At 39.3% G+C, this 24,487-nt stretch overlaps 1 protein-coding gene across 4 annotated transcripts in view; it reads left to right on the forward strand.

Annotated features, from left to right (window-relative positions):
- Positions 1 to 24,487, forward strand: part of INPP4B (inositol polyphosphate-4-phosphatase type II B) — a 357,538-nt gene that overhangs the window by 211,294 nt on the left and 121,757 nt on the right. For all 4 annotated transcript variants that reach the window (XM_056118944.1, XM_056118943.1, XM_056118942.1 and 1 more), the window contains 2 exons: positions 9,052 to 9,229; positions 12,849 to 13,052. In XM_056118944.1, coding sequence (XP_055974919.1) covers positions 9,052 to 9,229; positions 12,849 to 13,052 — 382 coding nt within the window. The remainder of the gene's footprint in view (positions 1 to 9,051; positions 9,230 to 12,848; positions 13,053 to 24,487) is intronic.

Here is a 24,487-nt window from a genome sequence, read left to right on the forward strand (position 1 = left end):
AGACCTTTAGGAGAATGCAATTTTAAAAATAGATTGCTTTATCTGTACTACTGGAAAACACATGAGTAGATGGGCTTCTTTCCACATGGAGAAGTTTCCATCTTAATCTGCTTTAAACTTCTTTTGCTAGTAGACGGTAAAAATTTCTAGAACGGCAGCCCTATTCCTTCTCCATCTATAGCCCCACTCCAAGGAATACACCAGAAAACTGTTATTGTAGCTATATAGTCACAATAGAAAGAAAAAAATTAGTTGTTCAAATATTTTCAAGTATTCTGTTTAGAACAATAAAATAATTAAATTTAAGTAAGTTAATAAGACGATCCTATAGAAGCAAATCATGAAGGCATAGCATATGGGTTGTATGTGAATTGGGAGGGGTGCAGAAATATGTATAAAATGCCACGCCTAAAAGAATAAATAAAGTTGGAGGTTCGAGCGGGCCCAGTAACGTCTCCATTGGAGACTTTGTTGTTACTGTGTCTGGCATATCGAATACTCTCGGTAGCTTGCCGGGCTCTCCGAGAGGGGCGGAGGAATCGAACTCGGGTCGGCCATGTTGGCTGCGTGCAAGGCAAACGCCCTACCCGCTGTGGAAATATCCATCTAGAGATGTGTGTAAAATGCCACACCTAAAAGAGTGAATAAAATTGGATGTACACAGGAAATATCCATCTGGATGAGTACTTAAAAGGATAATAAGTTTCCTTGGGGCTGTCCTGATAGAGACAGACAGTTCATTTTCTTTTAGGACGCTTGTGTTTTCTCTCTCTCTCCTTTTCCTTTGCTCTCTACTTGTAGAATAAGAGAAACATCTTCATAAAACATTTTCGCTTCTTTTACTTCAAATATGAAAAACAGGGTAACGTGGGAAAAAGCCACATCCAAACTACCTAGAAACCTAGTACGCCACATGATATAATTTCATGTTGCTTTTAAATGATTGTCTGGCCTGCAGAGGGTGGAAAGCCTGACAGTACTGGTGATAGATAACTCTGAAACTGGCTCCCCGGAAGATGCTGCCACATATAAATTCGAGATAGAGAGCACGGGATGGTATGAAAGAGCTAGAACAAAGGTGGTTTCTTCTACCTCTCCCCTGACCTGGCTCTGTCTTTAGAATCCACATGATGACATCCTCTCGTTGTCTGTCCCTCTTACTGCCTACCTCTGGCTCTTTACTCTTTCCAGTGCATTGGTGGAACTATAGTTATCAGACATTTGTTGAAGAAAGTTCACTATGAGACGATATTTGCATTTTTTCTTTGATATATGCTATATGATAGAATCCTAGGTGTTCTTTAATGAGCTGTTTTAATAAGAAAGAATGTCATGATCTCATAATATGTGATATTATTTCCCTAATAAATACCTTCCATTATGTTACTAAATAAAATGTTTCCTGTGATAGTGTTGCTATTATAATTATATTGTTAGTTATTATAATTTTTCCAAACTTGCGGTGGATCAGTACCATTTCTAAAGAGGCATTTAAAGCAGGACTAAATATTTGAACTGTCTCAATACTGAACTCCTGGATTTGAATCTTGGTTCTACCAACTGTATGAGCTGTAAGATCTAGGCTACGTTACTGAATCTACTCAGGATTCAATTTTTTTTTTTAATGAGTTGAATGGAAAAACATTTGCGTCCTAGAGACTTTGCCAGGATTAAAATGTAAAAATCTCTAAAAACTAGTTAACATAATTCTAGATTGTTAATATATACCCAATGTATTTGAATGAATAAGGGAGAGAAAAAGAGAAAGACCGAGATGGAGATAGATGTATTGCTAGTGTACATTCTACAGCACTATGCAATATAAATTATTGACTTTATTAAAGACTTTCCATGAAAACACAATCATACTTTTCAGAGGGGAATAAAATGGCTTCTAAATAGACCCTCTGTTATGAATAACTCTTGCTCCAGAATCACAAATAATATAATATATGCTAGGAAAATTGACTTTCCCCTCCCCCAGCTTTATTGAGGCAGAGTTGACAAATCAAATTTTTGTTGTATTTTAAGATGTATAATCTGATGATTAATACCTGTATACATTGTGAAACAATCAGCATAATCAAGATAATTAACATATCCATCATTCCTACAGTTACTATTTCATTGCTTTCCTGTTTTTGGTTTATGGTGGTAAGAACATTTAAAATCTCTCATAGGAAGCAAATTCAAAGAATGTGGTTCAGCATTAATGGCTGTGCAGCAGATCTCTAGAATTTATATAGCTTGTATAAAGGGAATTTTGTACCCATCAGCCAACACTCGCCCGCTTTCCCCCTATTCCCGTTCTTTCCACTTCTGCCGTGTAATTTGCCTACTGTAAAAAAGGACCTGTTTACTCTGAGCAATTCAGTGCTGTCTAGTGGCTCTGCTGGGTTGCACAGTCATCTTCACAATCCACTTTTAGGGTATTCTCATCACTTCCCAAAGATCTCCCATACCCAGTCCCAGTCCAGAGAACTCATGCTGTCACCTCGTATTTGGGACCGGAGTCTTCTTATACCTGCTCTGATTCTCTACTGTGACTTTTCTACACCTGAATGGATCACGATCCAGGATGAAGATGAGAAGGTTTGAGACTCGTTTGAGAATCAGGAGGCCTGATCTGGTTACTCCTCCAGGTCACCTTTACACAACAGTGAGCATTAAAAATAACAGAACTCAAAAAGACAGAACTAGAATGCACAAAGACCAACCCCTTGGAAGTTGGCAAAGAAAATCAGGGCAAGTGAATTCAGGGATAAGTGAAAATAGGAGACGAAAAAGGAGTGAAAGCACATTGGACTTTAAAAAGCTCATACACCATATTATTATATAACTTGAAAAAATAATTGGGTGAGACTGAGAAACAGATGAGGGAAAGGAGCCCTTAATGTTAAAGAAATCTCAGATAAAAAGCTTCAGAGTGAAAAGTGAGACTGTGGCCACAGCCAATAAGCTCTGAGGACAAGCAAGGCTGAAGTAAAGATGGTGGGGGAGAGGGTCTCATTTTTATTTTTTCTGTCTTAATTAGTATCTCTTGTCACAGAGATATTAACTGGCAGCCTCACCTTTGCTCTGAATGCTCTGATTCTAAAATCTCCACAAAATCATTATTTACAAAAAGGTAAGGCTTAAGGATAAATATCCCTTTAAGCTCAAATCATTGAACTCATTTGTGATGTCCACAGAAGGAAAATAAAACAAATACTGTTTTCCCATAGTTCTTTTCTCTAAGCCATACTTCTAGAAAAGGAGAAGGGAAAAAAAGGGAAAAGGTGTAAGGGGAAAAAAAAGCAGAGAAGGGTGTTTTTCTCTTCCATGATTTCATGAAGCACATTGTTAAACCCTGTGAAGCCAGAAGGGTATATTCAAGTGCACTAAGGTGTAAATTTTCATTTATTATCCACATGGTTTTTTTCTCAGTTAGAGCAAAGAGCCTGTCTGTCCCTCCCTGTGGATTTAAGAGATCATTTTTCTTTTTTGTGCAAGTAGCATGTGCATTGAGGAAAAGGCAAGGGGCTTAGATTTTTTTCTCTCAAGATTCTTTCTTTCAGTGAAGCAAAGCGGTTTCATCTCTGCATCTCTCCTGGCTGGCCTTCCCCCGCCCCTCTTCTTTCCTTCCTTTCTAACTTCTTGCCTCTTCCTCGCCTCTCACCTCAATTTTTTCAAGACTCTATTACTATTTTACTGGGGCCAACATAGGACTAAGAAAAAAAGAAGTCTATTGCAAAAAAAATTTTTTTTCATGATGAAGAAATTACAGCTTAGAATATAGGGGTTGTAATAGGGAGAGTGAAATTCATCAAAGCCAATAGGTAAATGTCCTTTGCAAGGACAAGCAGAGCCCAGGCAAATTGGTTGAGCAATGAGTTGGTGGAAGGTCTGGATAAAGCAGAGGGAGTTGGACTTTAGGGCAGGGGCATGGCCCTCCGGAAGAGATGCTTTGAAGAAAGTTGCGAACACTTTTTGCCTCTCTCCTTGCCTGCTGCCTGCCTCCTTCAAATCTGAAGTGTGAGTTAAAGACTTGGATGTTTGATGTAGTACCACTTGTAAGTTCATGTTAAGCGAAATGACTCAGAAAGAAAGGGATAGACACAGAAAGATTGCATTCATCTGGGGAACATAAAGTAACAAAATAGACTAACATCCAAGATTAACACCTGGCCGAGATTAGTACCAGGAATTTTACTCCATGGCTTGGAGGCCAACCACACATGCTAACAGAAAAGGGAGCTCAGATAGAGAAGGGAACACCAAATAAAGGGTGTTGGGAGGATCCTCCCAGGATGGGAGAAGCATGCTGAAAGTAGACTATAGACCAAACATGATTGTCACCCACGCTTTTGCAAACCACAACACCCGATAAGAGAGAGAGAACCAAAGGGAATGCCCTGCCACAGAGTCAGGGTGGGATAGGGGGGATGGGGGGTGGGAGGGATACTGGGATCCGTGGTGGTGGGAAATGGGCACTGGTGGAGGGATGGGTACTTGATCATTGTATAACTGAAACCCAAGCACAAAAATTTGTAAGTCTGCAACTGTACCTCATGATGTCTCACTAATAAAAATAAATAATAAAAATAAAGACTTGGATGTTCGAGAGTAAGGGCTAGTGGGGAAACTCCTTTGCAGACTGTTGAAGCCATCCTGGTGGTAGAAGATGAGTGGCAGCTAGCAGGGATGTTGCACTCAGTGTGGAGATTAGTGGTTTGACTCCGCACATGCTTTGAAGGGAAATAATCTGCCAATTTCCTGAAAAAAAAATTTTTTTGAATGAAATTTAAGAAAAGAAACCAGATCACACATCTAGTGGATGTGTAATAAGCCGTCATGGGAAGGCATCAAAGATTCTGGTTGTTGAGAAATAGGAGCGGGGTGGTACCTTGTCAAGGACAGAAACCATCAAGAAAATCTTTCTTTGGGGGAGGGGGTGTGGCAGAAATAGCCCCACAATGCTCAGGACTTACTCCTGGCTCCGTACTCAGGGATCATTCTTGGCAGTGCTCAGGGGACCATGTGTGATGCTGGGGCTTGAACACAGGTCAGCTGTGTGAAAAACAAGTATCTTAACTCCTAGGACTATCTTTTGGGCTCCACGGGAGCCTTTTGGGTTTAGTTTAATTTTTTTTGGGGGGGGGGCAAGATGAGCAGGGTGTTTGGGCCACACCCAAAGTACTCACAGTTTACTCCAGAATCTGTGCTCAGGGATCACTCCTCATAGGCTTGCGGAACCATATGGGATGCCAAGGACAGAAGCAGGTTGACTACATGCAAGGCAAATGCCCTTCCTACTGTAATATGACTCTAGTCCTGGGACCTTTAGTTTTTAGTGGATTTTAGAAGAAAGGTCTATACTGCACAAGTGGATTTGGTAATCAACAACAAAATGTCTGAAAATAAAGGGGACTAGAAAAAAGCTTGAAGCATAAATATACACTCAAAGGTATTTAAACCCTTGCTTTATTATATTTTGATTCACAATTAGAGTTTATAAAGGGAGTATTATTTCTCTATGTGCTTTATTTTCTTTTTTATCTGCAAAATATGACTTCCAGAAATAGCATGTCTACACAGGTATGAATATGTATGTGGATCCTAGTTAACTGAGGCCCTCAATTTTTATTAATATATAAACATCTGCACAGTGCAGTTAATTATTTAATCAATGGAATATTTACCAAGAAATTAAGTTTACTTCACTACTCTTATAATTACTCTATTATTATATCCTATAAAATCTTTTTTTGACCAAGCAAATATTTTATCTTTCTTCTGATTGATAGTTGATTTTAGTGTTTGGATTCAGTTTAAATTTCAGACTACTATAAAAGAGTTTAACTATATTTTTTTTTCTCTATAATTAAGTTATGCTCATAATTTTCCATTTAAGAAGCTATAACTGTTAAAATATATGACATGTTTCAAGAGTAAAGCACTAAATGGATAGATGAAATTTATGTTGACTTAAAATTATTTTGTGGGTGGTGATTTTTTTTCCATACCATACAATTTAATTCTGGACACCAATGTTGACTTTTATTGTAGAAAATGAATCTTTCAGCCTTACTAGGTAAGATGCTCATTAAAAGATCATTAGAAGAACAAAAATGGCTGCTACCTACTCAACTCTGCTCCAACAGAGACTGAATTGGGAACTGAGAATTATGCCTCTCTCACACACGGTGCTTCTAAAGTAAACTTAGGAAGGAGAGGAGTTATGGGACACACAGAGAGGGGAAACCAATGAATGAGGGTCATGAAAGGGAACCAGCACAACTTGGGGTGAATTAAAGATGGAGTACAAAAGAGCATGAGATTTCATTTAGATTAAGAAACTAGAAGGAATTTTTATCAGGTTCCTTGGGTAGCATAATTGAAGGTTTACAGGGGCTCAGACATTGCTAACCTACCTGCCTCAGGATTTCCTGGTATGCTTGTTTTACTCATGGGAATAGACTTGTTTTACTCTCAGGGAATCAACTTTCTTTTATAAATACCAGGGCCTGTCCTCAGGGCCAAGAAAGTCTAGGCCTACAAAATTTGATGCTCATGGCACTAGTGAATATAAGGAATAACTATTGTTGGGCCAGGGGATACTTCGGTGGTTTGAGCACCTGAATTTGATTGGTAGCTCATGACCACCTCATGGTCACCTGAACACCACTGGGAGCCAACCCTGTACACAGAGCCAGGAAGGAAGAAAGACAAGGAGGGAGGGAGGAGAGAAAAGGGACGGGGGGGGGGGATAAAGAGGAGCAGAGAGAGGGGGGAAGGAGGAAAGTATGGAAGGAAGGATGGGAACCAAGGAAGGAAAAGGAGAGAAGGGGGGAAGAAAGGGAAGAGAAGAAGGAAGACAAAGAGTTGCTTAAAGGAATATGCAGAGAAGCAGACATGTAGGGTCAAAAGGAGAGTCGATGATATTTAGGAAGAAAGTGCCAGTGAAGGAGCAGGAGTGCATGCTGGGTAAAGAAGAAAGGTGCTGGTATCAGAGGAATGCTTGCAGGTGGGAGGTGGGTGGGCAGGGGGGGACCAGAATCATGCTCTGAAAAAGCACAGTTCAATTCTGTGAGGGGAAAGAGGGTAGCCCCCTGGGTCTGCAGAACTGCAGCCATGCAAGGGCTCAGCACCTGGGAGCTTCCCAGGATGAGGAGATGGCAGCAGGAAGCCAACAGGGAGACTGCAGAGAGAAGGGACGAGACGGGAACCGCTGCCCTTGGGGATCCTGCATTGGGTGTGTGGGAAACACTCGCTCCAGGCTTTCAGAGGTGCCGGGCTACACACAGATGCCCACCCTGCCTCAGCATCTGCCCCAGAGAGAGTTATTTTCTCTGCAAAAATTGTGTGGGTTGAGTTGGCTCCAGTAGAAGGGGAGGAGGGTCTGGTCCAGTCCACGGAACTTGTTCAAGGCCTCCTCCTTCCGGAGGGGACCGGAAAAGACAGAGAAGATTACCCTGCACTGTTTCTCTCTCCCCGTCGCCATTGAAACTTGATTTTCACCTGTGATGAATACATATAATAAATACTTTAGGTATCTTCTATCCTATGCTCCTGCTGCTGATATATAAAGGTCTCCAAGTACAAAATCAAGAGCAATTTCTCTTGTCTCCACAAGTGCTGTGTCTCTTGGCCATTACAGACCCAGGCCCACCTTCCTGGGGGCTTCCGACCCCGTGTTCTGAATGGTCTAGGCAACCAGGTACCCTTTATCATTATGTAAATACAAATATGCATGCTCACATGCATAAAATGGGGTGAATATGCTGTCAAACATGTATTATATGCCCACATAAAAATATATGTAAACATGTTTTTGCATGCATAAAATTTTACACACGAAATAAAAATAGACAAATTTGGTGTGAAATACATATGCTTGCATAAAATACCAAGAAATATTAAAATATTTAAAATGATGACAGTTTTATTTGAAAAAAAGTATTGTACCCCTGAAAAAACTTCACTTCCCCCGAAAATCTTTAGCATAAAGAAAAGAGGTGAGTGCTGTCTAGATATTGATTTTTCTGATTGGGTGCTACTGATTCAGAATAGCAAATGTAAGTATGGGAATTGTAATAATTGAGCTGATAAGTGCAGAGAAAATATCCTATAAGTGCTCCAAAAGGGTTGCAAAAATCTGTTTCTGAGATTGGAGGCAATCCATGGAAGCATGTTGAACCAACCAAGGTCTCTCCTTTTTCTCTCTGCTCTCTGCTTTACCGTTTTCCATTTATTTCTGTTGGAAGGCTCCCTGGATCTCTCCTACGATTCATCAGAGATTCCTATATTCCATGAAGTCTGACTGCCCCCCTACCCCCCATAACATGTTTTCCCAGTCCAGATGATGCCTGTGAATGTCAGTAATTCTTTCAGTGATTTTAGATATTTGGAACAGTACCAAGCTACCTTGGTACAGTCAAATTAAGAAACCACAAGTTGCAAAATGGTGATTCTGCATAATGAAATTTTAGGTGATAAATGCCCCCTTTTCTAGCCAGCAAAATTCACTATATGGACAGTAGAATTAATGAAATGTATTCACAATTTCTCAGTTTTCTAGGATGCTTTCTTTCCCCTATTTTCAGGTATCCTGGGGAATAATATGGTGGTATTTAATGAGTGTACATTGGCAAATACAATTTTAGGCACTTTATATGAATGATCACCAGTTATACTCACCCCTTAGAATTATCATGGATAATTATTTCTGTTTTCCTGATGAGGAAGTTGGAACCTGCCAAAAGTCCCCCAGCTAGTAAGTTGAAGAGTTAGGATTTTTATTCAGATTGTCCTGAATATTAACATTCATGCTTCTCCCTTGGTACGGTCTGATCGCAAGTTCATTATTGAGTAATACTAATTGGTTGCCGATCATTGGCATTATGTAATCATAGTGGGGAAATCAGTGATTTGATTTATTGTATCTAGTTTTATGAATATCTTTGAATAATTATTATCTGTTCATCAGAAGTCATATTCGGAGTTCTTTATATCATTTGCCATCTGCTATTAAGGGCTCCAGTTAACTTGCTTTTATCATTGTCATTGCAGTACTGGATATCAGTTTATTTACTATTCACCTGAAAATACAGCCAAAGCAAAAGAAGTTCTCAGCAACATCAATCAGCTACAACCCCTGATCGCAACCCACGCAGACCTACTGCTTAATTCTGCAAGCCAGCACTCACCAGACAGCCTGAAGAATTCTTTAAAGTTGCTTTCAGAAAAAGTAAGATCCAAATCATCACTACAGAGGGGGAAATGAAATACCCCAAGCCCCACTGGTGCTGCTTTCTGCATGCATTGCCTTTCATAGCATCTGGAAATGTAAAATAGACGAGGTTGAAAACTAAGCTTCAAAGTATTGCCACAGGATCAAAATGAATTGGCCTCATACTCTTTTTTAAATCTGACTGAGCTTTAATTTTGTTTTTTTTCCCTAGTAGGAAATGGAACCTGTTACTGGGTGAGGTTTATTTTCTCTTTTTCTTGACATCTTTTATTTTTCTCTGCTTCATGGTCTTATAAGAAAAATAAATTAGATTTCGAAAATTATTTTCTCTGGTGACCACCTAATATTTCTGCATTGGAAGGTACACATTGATGCGGAACTGTCATTTCATTTGAAAGCAGAACTATACTGTGGACTATTCTCACTAACATTTGCCTCAGTTTACTTTTCACGTGAGAAGTTTCTCAAATTTCTACAACTATTAGTATTGTTTGAGATGTAGAGGGCTAAACCTTAGTATGTTCAGAAAGAAAAAAATAATGAGATATGGGGTAGATACTCAAGTGTTGGGCTGGAGCGATAGCACAGTGGGTAGGGCGTTTGCCTTGCAAGCAGCCAACATTGCCGACCTGAGTTCGATTCCTCTGCCCTTCTCAGAGAGCCCAGAAAGCTACCGAGAGTATCCCGCCCGCATGGCAAAGCTTGGCAAGCTACCCGTGATGTATTCAATATGCCAAACACACTAACAAATGTCACAATGGAGACATTACTGGGCCCACTCGAGCAAATCGATGAACTCAAAGTGTCAACTTCCTAGGACTTTTGATTTCCCTGATATCATATAGTTGCAAGAACAACAGTGTATAGATATGTTAAAATTAAATGACAACCTTAATATTTGATTTAGTAGTTGATTTAATTTGACTATAAAATATCAGGTCTAAATAGAGCTATGTTTACTAAGTAAGGTTGGGCAGGAGAATTGAGAGTTTTCCAGGATATATGGATATCAGGAAGATCCTGTGTATAGCAAACACTGGAATAGTTTGTGGTATACCAGATCTTCAACTTCCTGATTCAGAAGGTTTCCAAGAAGTAGAGTGTATTTTTTAATATGCATACCAAGAGATAAAATATTACTCCATTTATGAAATTTCAGCTTAAAATTTATGTGCATTGTAGTTAGCTACTCCCCTAAAAATATGAGTTGCAGAACTACTACAAGAATCTATTGTATTTTCTTCTGGATCCTTGATGATAAATCAACTCAAGTGAGATTTGAATAGATGAAGTGGAATCTCTGTGTATTCGTGTGATGGGAAGAAAATGGGGGCACTTATCAGAACTGTATAAGAATTCATTGGATATAAACAGATATTCAAGCAACACAGTAATTATACATTATGAAAACTGAAAACGTAGTTCCAGCAATTCAAAGAAGACAAGGTACTTTGCTCTAAAACTAAATCAAAAGAATTTATTGAAACCATCAACAGAAAAATAGTTTAGTTAAGCAGAAGGGAAGTAAATTCACATTTTTAATATTTAAATTCACATTCTATATGCTAGGTAGAAAAATAATGCAGATAGCAAGTTTTCCATTTTTCTACAACTATACTGACTTCTCTGAGGACTGTCTAGCCTACTTTTACATCAACACTTTTTATAACTTTCATTTTGTATGTTGTGAATATCGTATGATACTTTTCAATTCTTTTCCATCAAAATTTGCCTTTTTTATTTCTTAATTTATATATTAATAATATAATATATATACCTTTAATATAATATATATAAAATAAATATATCCCAACATTTTATTTCTGTATATTCTTTTGTTCCACCATAGCACAGCAGGTAGGGCATTCGCCTTACAAGCGGCCAACATGGCCGACCCGAGTTCGAGTCCTCTGCCCCTCTCGGAGAGCCCGGCAAGCTACCGAGAGTATTCGATATGCCAGACACAGTAACAACAAGGTCTCCAATGGAGACATTACTGGGCCCGCTCGAGCAAATCGACGATCAACGGGAGGGCCTTTACCTTACCTTATATTTCATATCTACTAATCTTCAAAGCATTAGAAGAGAATGCAAAGTATTCTGTGAAACTTCAGCCAATGAAGTTTCGCAGTTAAGAGAGTTACATTGGGAATTGTGCCCATGATTATAAGAACTGGAAAGTGTTCAAAATTCATAGGGAACTTATTTTAGAGTAGATGACGGGGTGACTGAACCTCTACACAGGAGCATCTAGATTGCGGGTAGCTGGGCTGGTGGGTGGTATGGAGTAAGGGGAAAGTTAATTTATCAATGACTTCAGAAACTTGAGATCTGTTCTACCATGTTGCCAGTAATCAACATTTCCTTGCATGGACCGTAGCTTATTTCTCAGCTATTTTGATCTAGTTAATGACAAGGTCACTGAAAGACATATGCCCCATGCTAGAATTTCATCATCAGTGGCAGTGATGGGCCTACATACACACATGTCCTCATTTTATCAAGCACTTGTTTTGCTCATGGTTTAACTGGTTTTCCTTAACTACTGACAGTAAAAACATGGAGAGTGAAAGCAATTCAGTAACCACTGGTTAAGGCAGGGGACTATTGACTGTGCCAACAAACAATTACCTTGAGTTACAGCAGTCATAAAGTTAATATTATGTCCAAGAGTTTCTCATTACACGGTGCTGATACCAACTGTTATTCCAAATAATGCTCTGAGCTCAAGGGACTCTTTTCAACAGATTATGAAGTATTAATAAGTTAACAATGCGGGTCAATTCTTGATGTTGCTTCTCCACTCTTTGAACAGATTGTCAGGCCATGTGCATGTTAAGTGTACTATAACACAGAAAAGCAATTACCGCACCCTTCAATAATTACAGGGGAACGCTATGAAACATTTCATCAAGAAATTGCAAGGTAGAGCTGTAAAGTTCTTGACTGTTGAGCAGCTGTCATTACCCGAGTACTTAGTAGGTATTTACCACCAGCTTGTAAAAATCCGCAAGTTTCACAGCAACCTCATTAACACTGAGCATGACTGAGACCATTTGGTGGAGGAGACAGTTTAGGAAATGATAATAAGGAATAAATGCCAACCACTTTCATGGGAAAGACTGTTTCAGCTCTGCTGTTGAAATCTGACCATAGGGCAAAAAAAAAAAAAAGGCCCCCCCGCCCCTGTTTTTTGTAAAAGATGTTTCTGTGGGTGGCCTTTAAATTTGTTTAAAAGATAATTCCACATGGTCTGATGTCACCCTCATTCAAGCTGTATTTGGACTTTCTTGAAAGACAGAGGAAGTCCTTGTTCAAATGATCATCCCCAACGCAATTCACCTCTAGAGGCAGGATTTGGAACCTATGAGGGGGCTCAGGAGACAGAAGGTGTTTCTAGCACACACAGAACTTTTAGGACAGGAAGATTCAAGGTCTTGGTTGTGTCCCCAAACCGAACGATTTTTCATTGATCCATATGAATCATTTTCGCTGTCTGTGGTCTATACTTTCCCCGCCCTCCAGACCACTGAAGTGCCAACACATCTGCAGTTGACTGTTTTATGGCTCTTGGTGAGCATGGATGTGTTTCTAATCCCGGTGCATTTCTTTCTAGACAGAGCTTTTCGTACACGCCTTCAAGGATCAGCTGGTCAGAAGTGCTCTTTTAGCACTCTACACTGCCAGACCGGGCGGGGTCCCAAAGAAGCCCCCTTCTCCAAAGGACCTGACTGTGGAGAGTGACCCGCAGGAACCTCCCCCACCCATGAAAAGGCAAGACTCCATCCCACACCACTCCGACTATGACGAGGAAGAGTGGGTAAGTCTCACGCATGTCACTTTCCCCCTTCCTCCTCCCGCAGTTCAATCCTGAGAAATACAGAGCCATAAGAAATGTTTTCTTTTCATCAAGACAGGCAGGTATGGGGGCTGGAGCGATAGCTCAGTGGGTAGGGCATTTGCCTTTCACGTGGCTGACCCGGGTTCGATTCCCAGCATCCCACATGGTCCCCCGAGCTCTGCCAGGAGTGATTCCTGAGTGCAGAGCCAGAAGTAACCCCTATGCAATGCCCAGGTGTAACCCAAAATAACAAAAAATAAAATTATAAAAAAAAGATAGGTAGGTATGCAGTCAATATACAGTGTGACTATTTAGGTCAACTCTTTTCTCCGGGGGAAATTAGAAGTGGAATTTTATATCTGAGAACATTGTTTTTTTGCTAGAATAATGTCTTTGATAGCAAAGGTATGTATGTAGGTAGCTAAAGATATGTTATTAAAATAATGATACCATCATGACAAAATTCAGTCACACTTTTCTTTATTTCCATGTTAAAATAAGCTATTTTAAAATGTTTCATTAAGAAAGAAAGCAAAACCATGAAAAATACTACTACTTGAATGCAGCAATTATTTTCATCTAAAATATGCCCAGTATTTTAGTCCCGGGTATGTTTTAGAAGGTATTTGCATTTATGTTGAGAGGGCTTTATTGCTATTGTTTGGTTTTGGGATTTTTTTGTGGGGGGGGAGCACCCATCAGGGCTTACCCCATTAAGGGATCACTCCTGGCAGTACTTGGGAGTAGGGAACCATCTGCTCTCCGTTCCCAGGCCCTAACAAAAGTTAGCAGAGCTGACGCTGTATTGGCTTTGCTCTCTGGCCCTTCCTTTGCATTGAAGTGGTAGCAGACATCAAGATTCCTTAAATTCCTCTTGTTCATTGCACTGTTATTGAAAAGTGCTCCGAAACTGTCAAAAGGATGCCAGTCAAAGCTCCTGGAAAACTAGTGAAGGAAATGAAAAAGGCAATTTTGTGATCAGAACTCTAGTTAGGCAGGGTAAGACAGGAGAAACGCCACAGAACTGAGAGAGAACTGACTCAGCATATTTTAATTAGCTAAGATCCCTACACTGTTCACATCAGAAGTCTCTCTGTCTTCGTCTGTCTGTCTGTCTGTCTGTCTCTCTCTCTCTCTCTTTCTCTCTCTCTCTGTCTCTCTGTCTCTCTATCTCTCTCTCTCCTCTGTCCCGTGTTTAACTGAGGAAAGGATATGCTAGCTATATATTAGTTATTAAATACTTAATAATTACTTTCCTTGCCACCTGAAATTTCAAAGTATTCAGGGAGTAAATTATTTGAAAGGCCTGTGTCTCCAAAAAAAAAAAATTGCTGTCAGAAAAATCTGTGAAGGGATGCAGACTTTCCTTTTGATAAAATATCGAGCACAGGCAAGACAGAGCTAGACTCCAAGAGGTAAATGCTGAATAAGTATTTGTTGTTGCTGATTAAGATTGCATTTCTCCCACTGAAGCAGTTTCAAAAGAACATAATCTAATATTTCTCCATTTTGCTTTCACCTTCGTCTTCAATTTATTCACAATTCCGAGGTGTGCTTGCCTCTTAACCTCTCCGAAGTTCAATTTTCTCAACTGTTAAGTGAAAATAACAGTACCCGTTTGCTTAGCACTTAGGGTGATCAGGGGGGAAATGATTTACCTGTATGATAATGTTCCATTACCTGGAAAGGGGTAGGCAAATGGATGCTATTACTTTTGTATTATTGTTATATGTGTTCTAAGGCATGTAAATTTCATAATCCTATTATGAGGACCATCTCTATCCCTTGAGATAAAGCCTGATGGATATATCAAAAACGTGGAATCTGAGCTTGAGTTTGGATAGATAGACCAAAGAGCATTCATTTCCTTTAATTAACTGTATGGTGTAGTGCTGAACTCTTGGCCCATAATTTCCGCTTGATGTTAAAGGAGAGTTTTGGAACTGAATCTGTTAATCTTTTGATTTCCTAACTCATTTCATGGTGTTTTATCCCTCCTGCCCTCCTCCTCCTGGTCAGAATTGTCTTACTTCTTTACTCCTTATTTCCATTTTTTAAAAATGATGTATTGGACCTTTTTTAAATGATATATAGGACCTTTTAAATTGTAGGTGTGTCAAGTGGGAAGGTAAACCACGAAGAGTGTACACTCAGTCTGGTGGACAGAAAACATGCTGGCATCAGGAGAGAGAGAACAAAAGGGAATGCCCTGCCACAGAGGCAGGGTAGGATGGGGGGAATGGGGGGTGGGAGGGATACTGGGATCCATGGTGGTAGGAAATGGGCACTGGTGGAGGGATGGGTATTTGATCATTGTACAATTGAAACCCAAGCGCAAAAATTTGTAAGTCTACAACTGTACCTCAGGGTGTCTCACTAACAAAAATTTAAAAATTAAAAAAAAAAAAAAACTTGATGGTAAAAAAAAAAACATGCTGGCATCAAGCTGTGGCAGAGACAGGTGGGACGATATAGGCTCTGCTAGCATGACTTCAGCTCAAATTTTTGGGGTCGTCCCCCATTTTTATTGAAGCATGGCAGTTTAAAATATCATTAAAAGACAGGTTTTCATGCATACAACATTCCAACACAATACCAGCATCCACATCCCAGTGTGTACTTACTTCCACCAAAGTCCCAAAGACCCTCCCCCACCCCCCAAGACCCTTCCCACCCACTGTTCCCAGATAATGTCTATTCTGTACATCAATTTGCAAATCTCGTTGCCTTTGGTCATTTTTCTTTTGTTCCTTTATTCAATTTATATCCCACAATCCAAGGTCTCAGTAGTCATCTGTAAGATCTGTCACCTGTAATGTCTTGGTAAATGTGGGACTTGGGAAAAATCTTTCTGACTTTCCTTATGCTAATGGAGCTTTGTCTCCTTAGTGTTTGCATTTTGTTTGTTTCATCAATGACAGGCAAGGTAAGAATGATTACCCTCCCCCTCTCTTTTCATGGGAATTTTAAATTTTCTCCAGAGTCCACTGTTTCTGGGAAGTGTATAAATAAAGTCTAGATTTACCACAGTTGCAAGGAAAATTGTCCCACCATTCGATAAATTTTTTTCAAACTCTCTCCTCCTCAATATAACTCTACTATATTTTCAAATAGTAGCTAAATTTGATAATTATGTATTATCCTTAATGATTTTTTCCTGGCAACCACTTACTCTTAATATTAACCCAAGAGGTGAAAATTCCTGATTAAAGAGAAATAACTTCCACCAAAGTCTAAACTTACAAAGCTTTCTGAAACTTTAAGAAGTTGAATAAATCCAAAGAAAATTTAGCTAATTGAAAAATGCCTGTAGAGACTGCTACTAAATGAATTGGAAACATAACTTTGTGTACTACTTTTCTTAGTTAATTAGGCATTGGGAAAGTTCTGGCACTGATTACAGTTCTAAACTACTTCCTGAAATAATTTAGTGTTTTAATTAACTTAATTAAGTTTCTGTGTGACTATACGAAAATATTGTCTGATAAGTTAGGTTAGTTTAGGTTTGCAGATAAGATGACAGGTACTGCATTGTTAGAACTCACTTTGATTCACTTAATTTTTGATAGTGATTATAGCTGTGACAGTTACCTAACTTGAACATCTGCATTTAGCTTCTTATAAAAATACTGGGAAATTATTAAATTATTATTATTAGGGGCTGGAGCGATAGCACAGTGTGTAGGGTGTTTGCCTTGCAAGTGGCCGACCCGGGTTTGATTCCCAGCATCCCATATGGTCCCCCAAGCACCGCCAGGAGTAATTCCTGAGTGTATGAGCCAGGAGTAACCCCTGTGCATCACTGGGTGTGACCCAAAAAAGCAAAAAAATATATATATTATTATTGTTTAGCTTTTCTACACTGCTAATAAATATAAAAGTCTTTCCTTTTAAGATCAGGAGAGAGACTCTCTCCTAATTTCTCACTAGTGGGAAGATTTTTTTTCTCTTTTCAATATTGTTGGCGAAATACTATATAATAATCTCATCAGTATAGTGGAGAATACAAGTAATATGATCACTGATCAAGAAGAAAATTCTGTTATCTGTTATATTTTGCTTTTATAAATGATTGCATTCTTTTAAAAGTTTATTTCTCTAAAGCTTGTAAATAATTAAGCCTCCAAGGAATACCACCATTTTACGACAATCTGTGCTAATAGACTTTGGGCTGGAGAGATTGCCATAATGCCCACCATAACCACCACCCCCAGCCCCCCCACCTCACCCCCCCACATACACACATCTCTGCAACAGATGCTTCTAGCAGCTGGGATTCCAAGATTAGTTTGTCCAAAATATGAACACATGTCATCAAATCAAAGTATTAAGCTGACCCAAATTTTTGTGGTTTCCAGTAATTAAACTGTTCTTCTAGCACACTGTAATTTCACTTCAGCGTTACAACATTGGAGGGTTGGGGGTTAAATCTGCCGAACCTCCCTTAAAATTATTTTTACACAGAGAAAAAAAATGTGTGTATGTGTCTGTGTCTGTGTGTGTACAGTGTGTGTCTGTGTGTATAGTGTGTGTCTGTGTGTGTCTTGTGTGTTGATAGTGTGTGTCTCTATGTGTGTCTGTGTCTGTGTGTATAATATGTGTCTCTGCGTGTGTATAGTGTTTGTGTGTGTGTGCTGTGTGTGTATCTGTGTGTATAATGTGTGTCTGTGTGTGTCTATATGTGTGAGCGTCCATGTGTGTGCCTGTGCCTGTGTGTGCGCGCATGTGTGTGTGTGTGTGTGTGTGCGCGTGTGTGTGTAGTGGGAGTTGGAGGTTTAGGCCACATCCAGCTGTGCTCAGGACTTACTCCTGACTCTGCTGAATGACCCCTGGTAGGGCTCGGAAGATCATTTGCAGTGCTGAGAACTGAACCCAGGTCAATTGTACAAGACAAGCACCTTACCCATAGTAGTATTTCTCCAGCCCAAGGGAGAAACTTGTAATCATTGATTTTCTCACCCATTCCAACAAAGTACTAAACTAGTTTGAAGCCCAATTTTTTGTTGAATTGCATTACCATAAATCAGGCAATATTTTAGTTTCCAAATTGCCCTGTTTATTTTCTCTGTTATATAATTCTACTTTTAAATATCAATTTCTGTTCTTTAGAAAAATGATGTCTCTACCTTAATAAAATGCATTTATATCACATTAGAACAATAGTTGGTCTATATTAACCTTAATAATTTTAATAATTTCTAGATTTTTAGCATCAACTTCATAGTAATTGTTATGTCAATTATTCTATTAATAAAGTCTGCATATAACCTGGGAAAAAACCTTGTGACTCAATACTCTGTAACTCAATAATCCCAGAAATCCCATTTCAAAATAAGGTTCACATGAACTCCATGTCCTAATGTGTTATTTACCAAACATCTCACTGTTCTTTTTGTGCTATTTCTTTCTCTAATGATGTCTAGAACCATGATGGATGTTTATTCTTGGCAGAAGAGTTCACAGAGTTATTATAGTGTCATAATACAAGATAGTGAGAACAGATCATTGCAAAATATTATCCAGGTTGAGCACAAAACGTATTTAGCCAAGTTTTTCCATATGCAATCTGCAGGAATCCATATTCTCAACTTCTCTTGACAATTTCAACTTCTTAGACCTTATCTAGGAAATAAAATTGAGATCACAGATAAATCAGCAATATCTTTGTATATTGATATTCAAAAATGATTCTATTAGCTCTCTGTATAGAATTACTCTATGTGAAAACACTGACTTGAGGAAGCAAATAAATAATTCCCATCAAGAGGTAATAAATTCTTATAGACTACTAGACACTAAACTATGATTTAACTCTTCTAAACAACACCTTCTAGTTTAGTTACCTAATTAATATGTCCATTATAATAGGGTTCTTTATTTACATTTTATGTTAAAGATATATTGAGCCATACACACATGCATTTAATTCTAAAACATTTTGTATGGTAAAGCATTAATTTTGCATCATTCAAACAACCTCTTAGGAATGGAATAATAATCAGTCATTTATATGTCAGTTTAATTTATATTTTCATAAACTTTATAAACTCTTAAAGGGCAAAGACAGTATCATGTCCACTAATAGGTCCCACAGTTACTGGAGCACCTGCATAGAAAAACCACATGAAACTCATTTATAGAATGAAATGATGACCTTAAAGTGTACACTCACAGAATTATTTGTGTTCTTATTTTGAAACGTGGAAGATTTAAATTTAGCATAACTTCATACTATCTAGTATTTGTTCTCTGTGCCCACTAGAATTCATGAGGATTTTGATTCTCTTTTCTATTAATCAACATACCCCCAAATATTTCTCTTTCCTTACTGCCTGTTTCCCTACATATTAGTCAATTCAAGTAATTTTCAAAAGATCTGCACACATGGAAAACAGTAAGATTGATAAGAGACACACAACAAAAGAGATGCACAAGATAAAGCATGGTGAGTCGAAGAATTTCAGGACCTAGAACCTCAACAGTGATGATTTCAACTTTATTTGGTCCTATACGTGAATATCACACAGGGCCTAGCTACACACAATTCTTAGTATTTCCCTGCACATGTATTTTGAAGCAATTTTTTTCCCTTCTTCCCAGTCATTTTTTTTCATCCTTCAATGACACAAGTTTGTCTAGTTTTGCTAATCATTTTTATTGAATTCTACTTAATATATAATATTAATATCAGATATATAATATAATGGGCTGGAGCGATAGCACAGTGGTAGGGCGTTTGCCTTACAAGCAGCCAACATGGCCAACCCGAGTTCAATTCCTCCGCCCCTCTTGGAGAGCCCGGCAAGCTACTGAGAGTATCTCACCGGCACGGCAGAGCCTGGCTAGCTACCTGTGATGTATTTGATATGCTAAACACAGTAACAGCAAGTCTCACGATGGAGATGTTACTGGACCTGATCGAGCAAATCGATGAACAACGGGAGGACCGACCGACCGATATATTATAATGATTCAATATTTTGTGGGTTGTAGAAAGATTATTCATCTTATTCTAAGTAACTTTAGTTGCCATACAGAGTCAAAATATTTCTTTCCTGTGATGAGAACTACCCATATCTGCTATCTTGTTAGCATTCATGCATGCACCCCAATGCTTTTAACTATAGATCACATGCTGTATATTATGTTCCCATGACTTCCGTTGTTTTTTTTTTCATTTCATTTCATTTCATCATCCTGTTAATCGTCGATTGCCTCGAGCAGGCCCCAGTAACGTCTCTTTCATCCTAGCCCTGAGATTATATTCACGGCTCTTTAGGAGAATGAGACCCATCATTGTTACTGGTATTTGGCATATTTGGTAGGCCACGGGGAGTTTGCCAGACTCTGCCCTGTGGGCAGGCTACATTCGATAGCCTGCAAGTTTGTCCAAAGTAGGAATGAGATAATTCGCGGCCGCGCGGTTCCGGGATCTGGATTTTATAGTCTCTGAGTCTTGGCCACTGATGGGATTACACGGCACCAGGGGGCCAGGTGGTGGGTGTGACCCCCGCCTACTGGAATTTGGAGGATCTGGGTGGAAGATGCTCGACTCCAATTCGAGTAGGCTTGGAGGTCTCGGCCCCGGAACCCGCGTGGCTTTGTCCCTCTGCCAGTACCTTCATGTGTGCGGAGAGTGGTCTCAGCATGGTGGTGGCTGGTCCTGGAGGTCTTCGGCTGCCGTAGCCCTGGTCGGGGCGGGGAGGAAAGCTCAACCCGCTCCCCTCCAAGGGACTCCGGGAAGGAACACCCAGGCGCGGGGGCAGAGACTGCACTGTTCTCTGAACAGTGTTTTTTTTTAATAATGGGAAATTTGAACCTTCTAATCCCATTCACCCATTTTATTCACCTTCTACCCCTTTGCCTCCGGCAACCCTCATTCAGTTTTCTGTGATGTTTACAGCTTGTTTTTTGGATGGCACAGATAAGTGAGATTAGACTTTGTATTTGATTTTGACTTATTTAATTTAGTATAATGCCCTCAAGGACCATCCAATTTGTCACAAATTACAATATTTTATAGTTTATGACTGGATAATACCTCATTGTGTATGCATCACATCACATTCTTCTTACCCATCCATCCGTTGGTGGGCACTTGGAGTGTGTCCATGGCTTGGCTTTCTAAATTATGCCATAATGAGTATGGAGATGCATAGATTCACGGTAGTGTTTTTATTTAAAATAAATTAAATACAAGTAGAATTTCTGGACCAAATAGTAGTTCTATATTTAGCATTTCAGAGTGCCCCTGCTATTTTCCATAGTGGAGCCAATTTGTATTCCTACCAACAGCAAACAATTTCCTGTTTCCACATTCTTGCTTGCATTTATTATTTTCTTGTCTTTTGGTGTTAACTGCCCTAACAGGTGTAAGATACCACCAAGTGGTTTTGATTTGCATTTCCCTGGTTCGTAGTGATATTGAGTATCTTTTCATTGACCTATTAACCATTTGTGTGACTTCAAACTTTCATTCAGATCCAGTGCCTAAATTTAATCTAAATAGGTTTTTTCTTTTTGAGATTTCTGGTCTTTTACTAATGCCTAGGTATTAATCCCTTATAAGATATCCAGTTTATAAATATTTTCACTACTCAATAGGTTGTCTTTTAAATTTACTGATTGTTTCTTTTTGTTATGTCAAAGCTCTTTTAGTTTGTTGTATCTCTACTTAGTACTTTTTTCTAATTGCTTATGGTGTCAGATTGAAAAAAAAATTACTGTCACTGTCACTGTCATCCCATTAATCATTGATTATTTGAGCGGGCTCCAGTAGTGTCTCCATTTGTCCCAGCACTGAGATTTTAGCATCATAGACTTTATGCTCTCTCTCAGAGGATGCAGTGGGCCAGCTGGATGTCCTTGGACATAATGGTGACGTGCTTGGCGGGAAATAAACAGAAGTTGGTGTCCTCAAAGAGCCCCACCAGGTAGGCCTCACTGGCCTCCTGCAGCACCATGACGGCCAAGCTCTGGGAGCACAGGTCGGTCTTGAAGTCCTGTGCAATCTCGCACACCAGCCACTGGAACTGCAGCTGGCAGATCTCCCACAGTGCCACTGTTTCGGGCCGGTAGCAGTGCGGCTTCTTCATGCCCCCCATGGCTGGCATGCTCTTGCAGGCTGCCTTGGTGATAACTGCCCACGGGTGGCCTTCCGACCTGTTGACTTGCACGCATCTGCTTAGTAGGCACCTTCTCGTTCTTCCCATCTCATCTGGAGACTCCGTCAGGATTAGGGAAACAAACACTGTCCTCCCATTGTTCATCGATTTGCTCGAGAGGGCCCAGTAACATCTCCATTGTGAGACTTCTTGTTACTGTGTTTGGCATATTGAATACTCTCGGTAGCTTGCCAGGCTCTCCAAGAGGGGCAGAGGAATCGAACCTGGCTCAGCCAGGCTGGCTGAATGCAAGGCAAACGCCCTACTGCTGTGCTATCACTCCAGCCAGCGCAATGGATAGCGCATTGGACTTCTAATTCAAAGGGTTAGGGAAATGAGACCCATTTTAGCTACTGTTGTTGGCATATTTGGTAGTCACGGGTGGCTTGCCAAGCTCTGCCGTGCTGGCTGGATATCCTTGGTAGTTTGCTGGGCTCCCCCCCAACCCCTGGAAAAAAATACCAAGCTAAATGTCGAAGAACTTACTGCCTATCTTTTCCTCTAGAGGTTTTATGGCTTCAGATCTTATAGTCAACTACTTAATCCATTTGGGTCAATTTGTATGTGTAGTATAAGATAGAGATATAGCTTTGGTTTTTCCAGGTGCCTGTCTGTTTCCCCAGTCTCATTTGTTGAAGAAGTGGTCCTCTTTTTTTCGGTTTTGCTAATTTTATAAAGATTAGTGGATACTAAAGCATTCACTTTCCTAAGTCAGAAAGAGCAGGCAAAGATGGCTTAGAATTAGGCCAGTTTTTCCCTCGCTCACAATTTAATACGTCCTATTATCTGTTTTCTTGATGAATGGCAAACATTCCTGAACTTCTCCAGTCTATTTCACCCAGGAGAAGTGTGCTGTGAATACTTATCCAGGACGAAAGTCCACCAAAGGAGATTAAGCAAAGTTCATGACTGTCCATTGAAATGCACAAATGTTCTATTAAGAAAAGAAACCTCAACTCAGAGCATTCTATGCATGCATATTCATGAAATCCTGCCAATTTTTAGATTTTCCCACATGTATTTAATAACTTTCACCTTCAGTCCCCAGTTTTATAGCACCTAACAGTATTTTATGGTGGGTGTTCAATGGCTTTTTCAGAGTTACAGTAGAAATAAGTGAATAATGAATTTGCTGAATCAGCAGTTCGTCCTCTGGTTGAAATCAGTTTTTTGAATAAGATTTTTAAAAATTTATATTATGGGATGATAACCTTTAGGGTTTGTATTCAATACCATCATCTGCCTTTGGATATTTTTCTAACTCTTACAATGCCTTACTTAATGCCAAAAATTTGGATGTGCATATACATAATCAATATGCAAACTTCAATACACACACACTTTAGAAATTTATGACTGCATTCAAATCAAGGCTCTTAAATCTTGATTTTGGAGAATATTGTGACATTATTTCTAACATAGGAATTTTTTTAAATTTTTGCTTACTTTATTTCATTAAGTTCTACATATGAGTTTGACGATACAGTATTTTTCTTTCACATTCTGATTTATTTCACTTAGCATAACCTCCAATTCTATCATGTTGCCACACATTTTGCAAGACTTTATCTTTGTGTGTGTGTGTGTGTGTGTGTGTGTTTCTCTCTGGATAATCTTTTTTTATTAAATAAATTTTTAATAGTGAGACATCATGAGGTACAGTTGCAGACTTACACATTTTTGTGCCTGGGTTTCAATTATACAATGATCAAATACCCATCCCTCCACCAGTGCCCATTTCCCACCACCACGGATCCCAGTATCCCCCCCACCCCCCATCCCACCCTGTTTCTGTGGCAAGGCATTCCCCTCTGTTCTCTCTCTCCTTTTGGGTGTTGTGGTTTGCAAAAGAAACATTGAGTGGCAATCATGTTTGGTCTATAGTAACATAGGAATTTTTGAATTTCCCATCAACCTAATAGTTAAAAGAAAGTTGAGGTGTATGTCCAACTATTAACTTAATATGTCAGTATACATTCAGTTAAGGATAAAGCTCAGTTCCAGAAAGTGATTGTATATAGCACATTGACAATATTATATAATTTAATAACCTATAGAACTACATAGTGTGATGCAGAAGGCATTCAGTTACTAATTTAAATTTTAAAAGTTAGGGGCCAGAATGATAAGATAGTAGGTAAGGAGCTTGACTTGCTCACATGGTGTTCAAACTTTGGCATGCCATATGTCGCCCTAAATCCTGTAAGGAGTAATCCGAGTGTAGAGCCAGGAGTAAGCCCAATCATAACT

The sequence above is a fragment of the Sorex fumeus genome, unplaced genomic scaffold (genome assembly GCF_029834395.1).
Source record: "Sorex fumeus unplaced genomic scaffold, SorFum_2.1 ptg000039l, whole genome shotgun sequence".
Classification (NCBI taxonomy): domain Eukaryota; kingdom Metazoa; phylum Chordata; class Mammalia; order Eulipotyphla; family Soricidae; genus Sorex; species Sorex fumeus.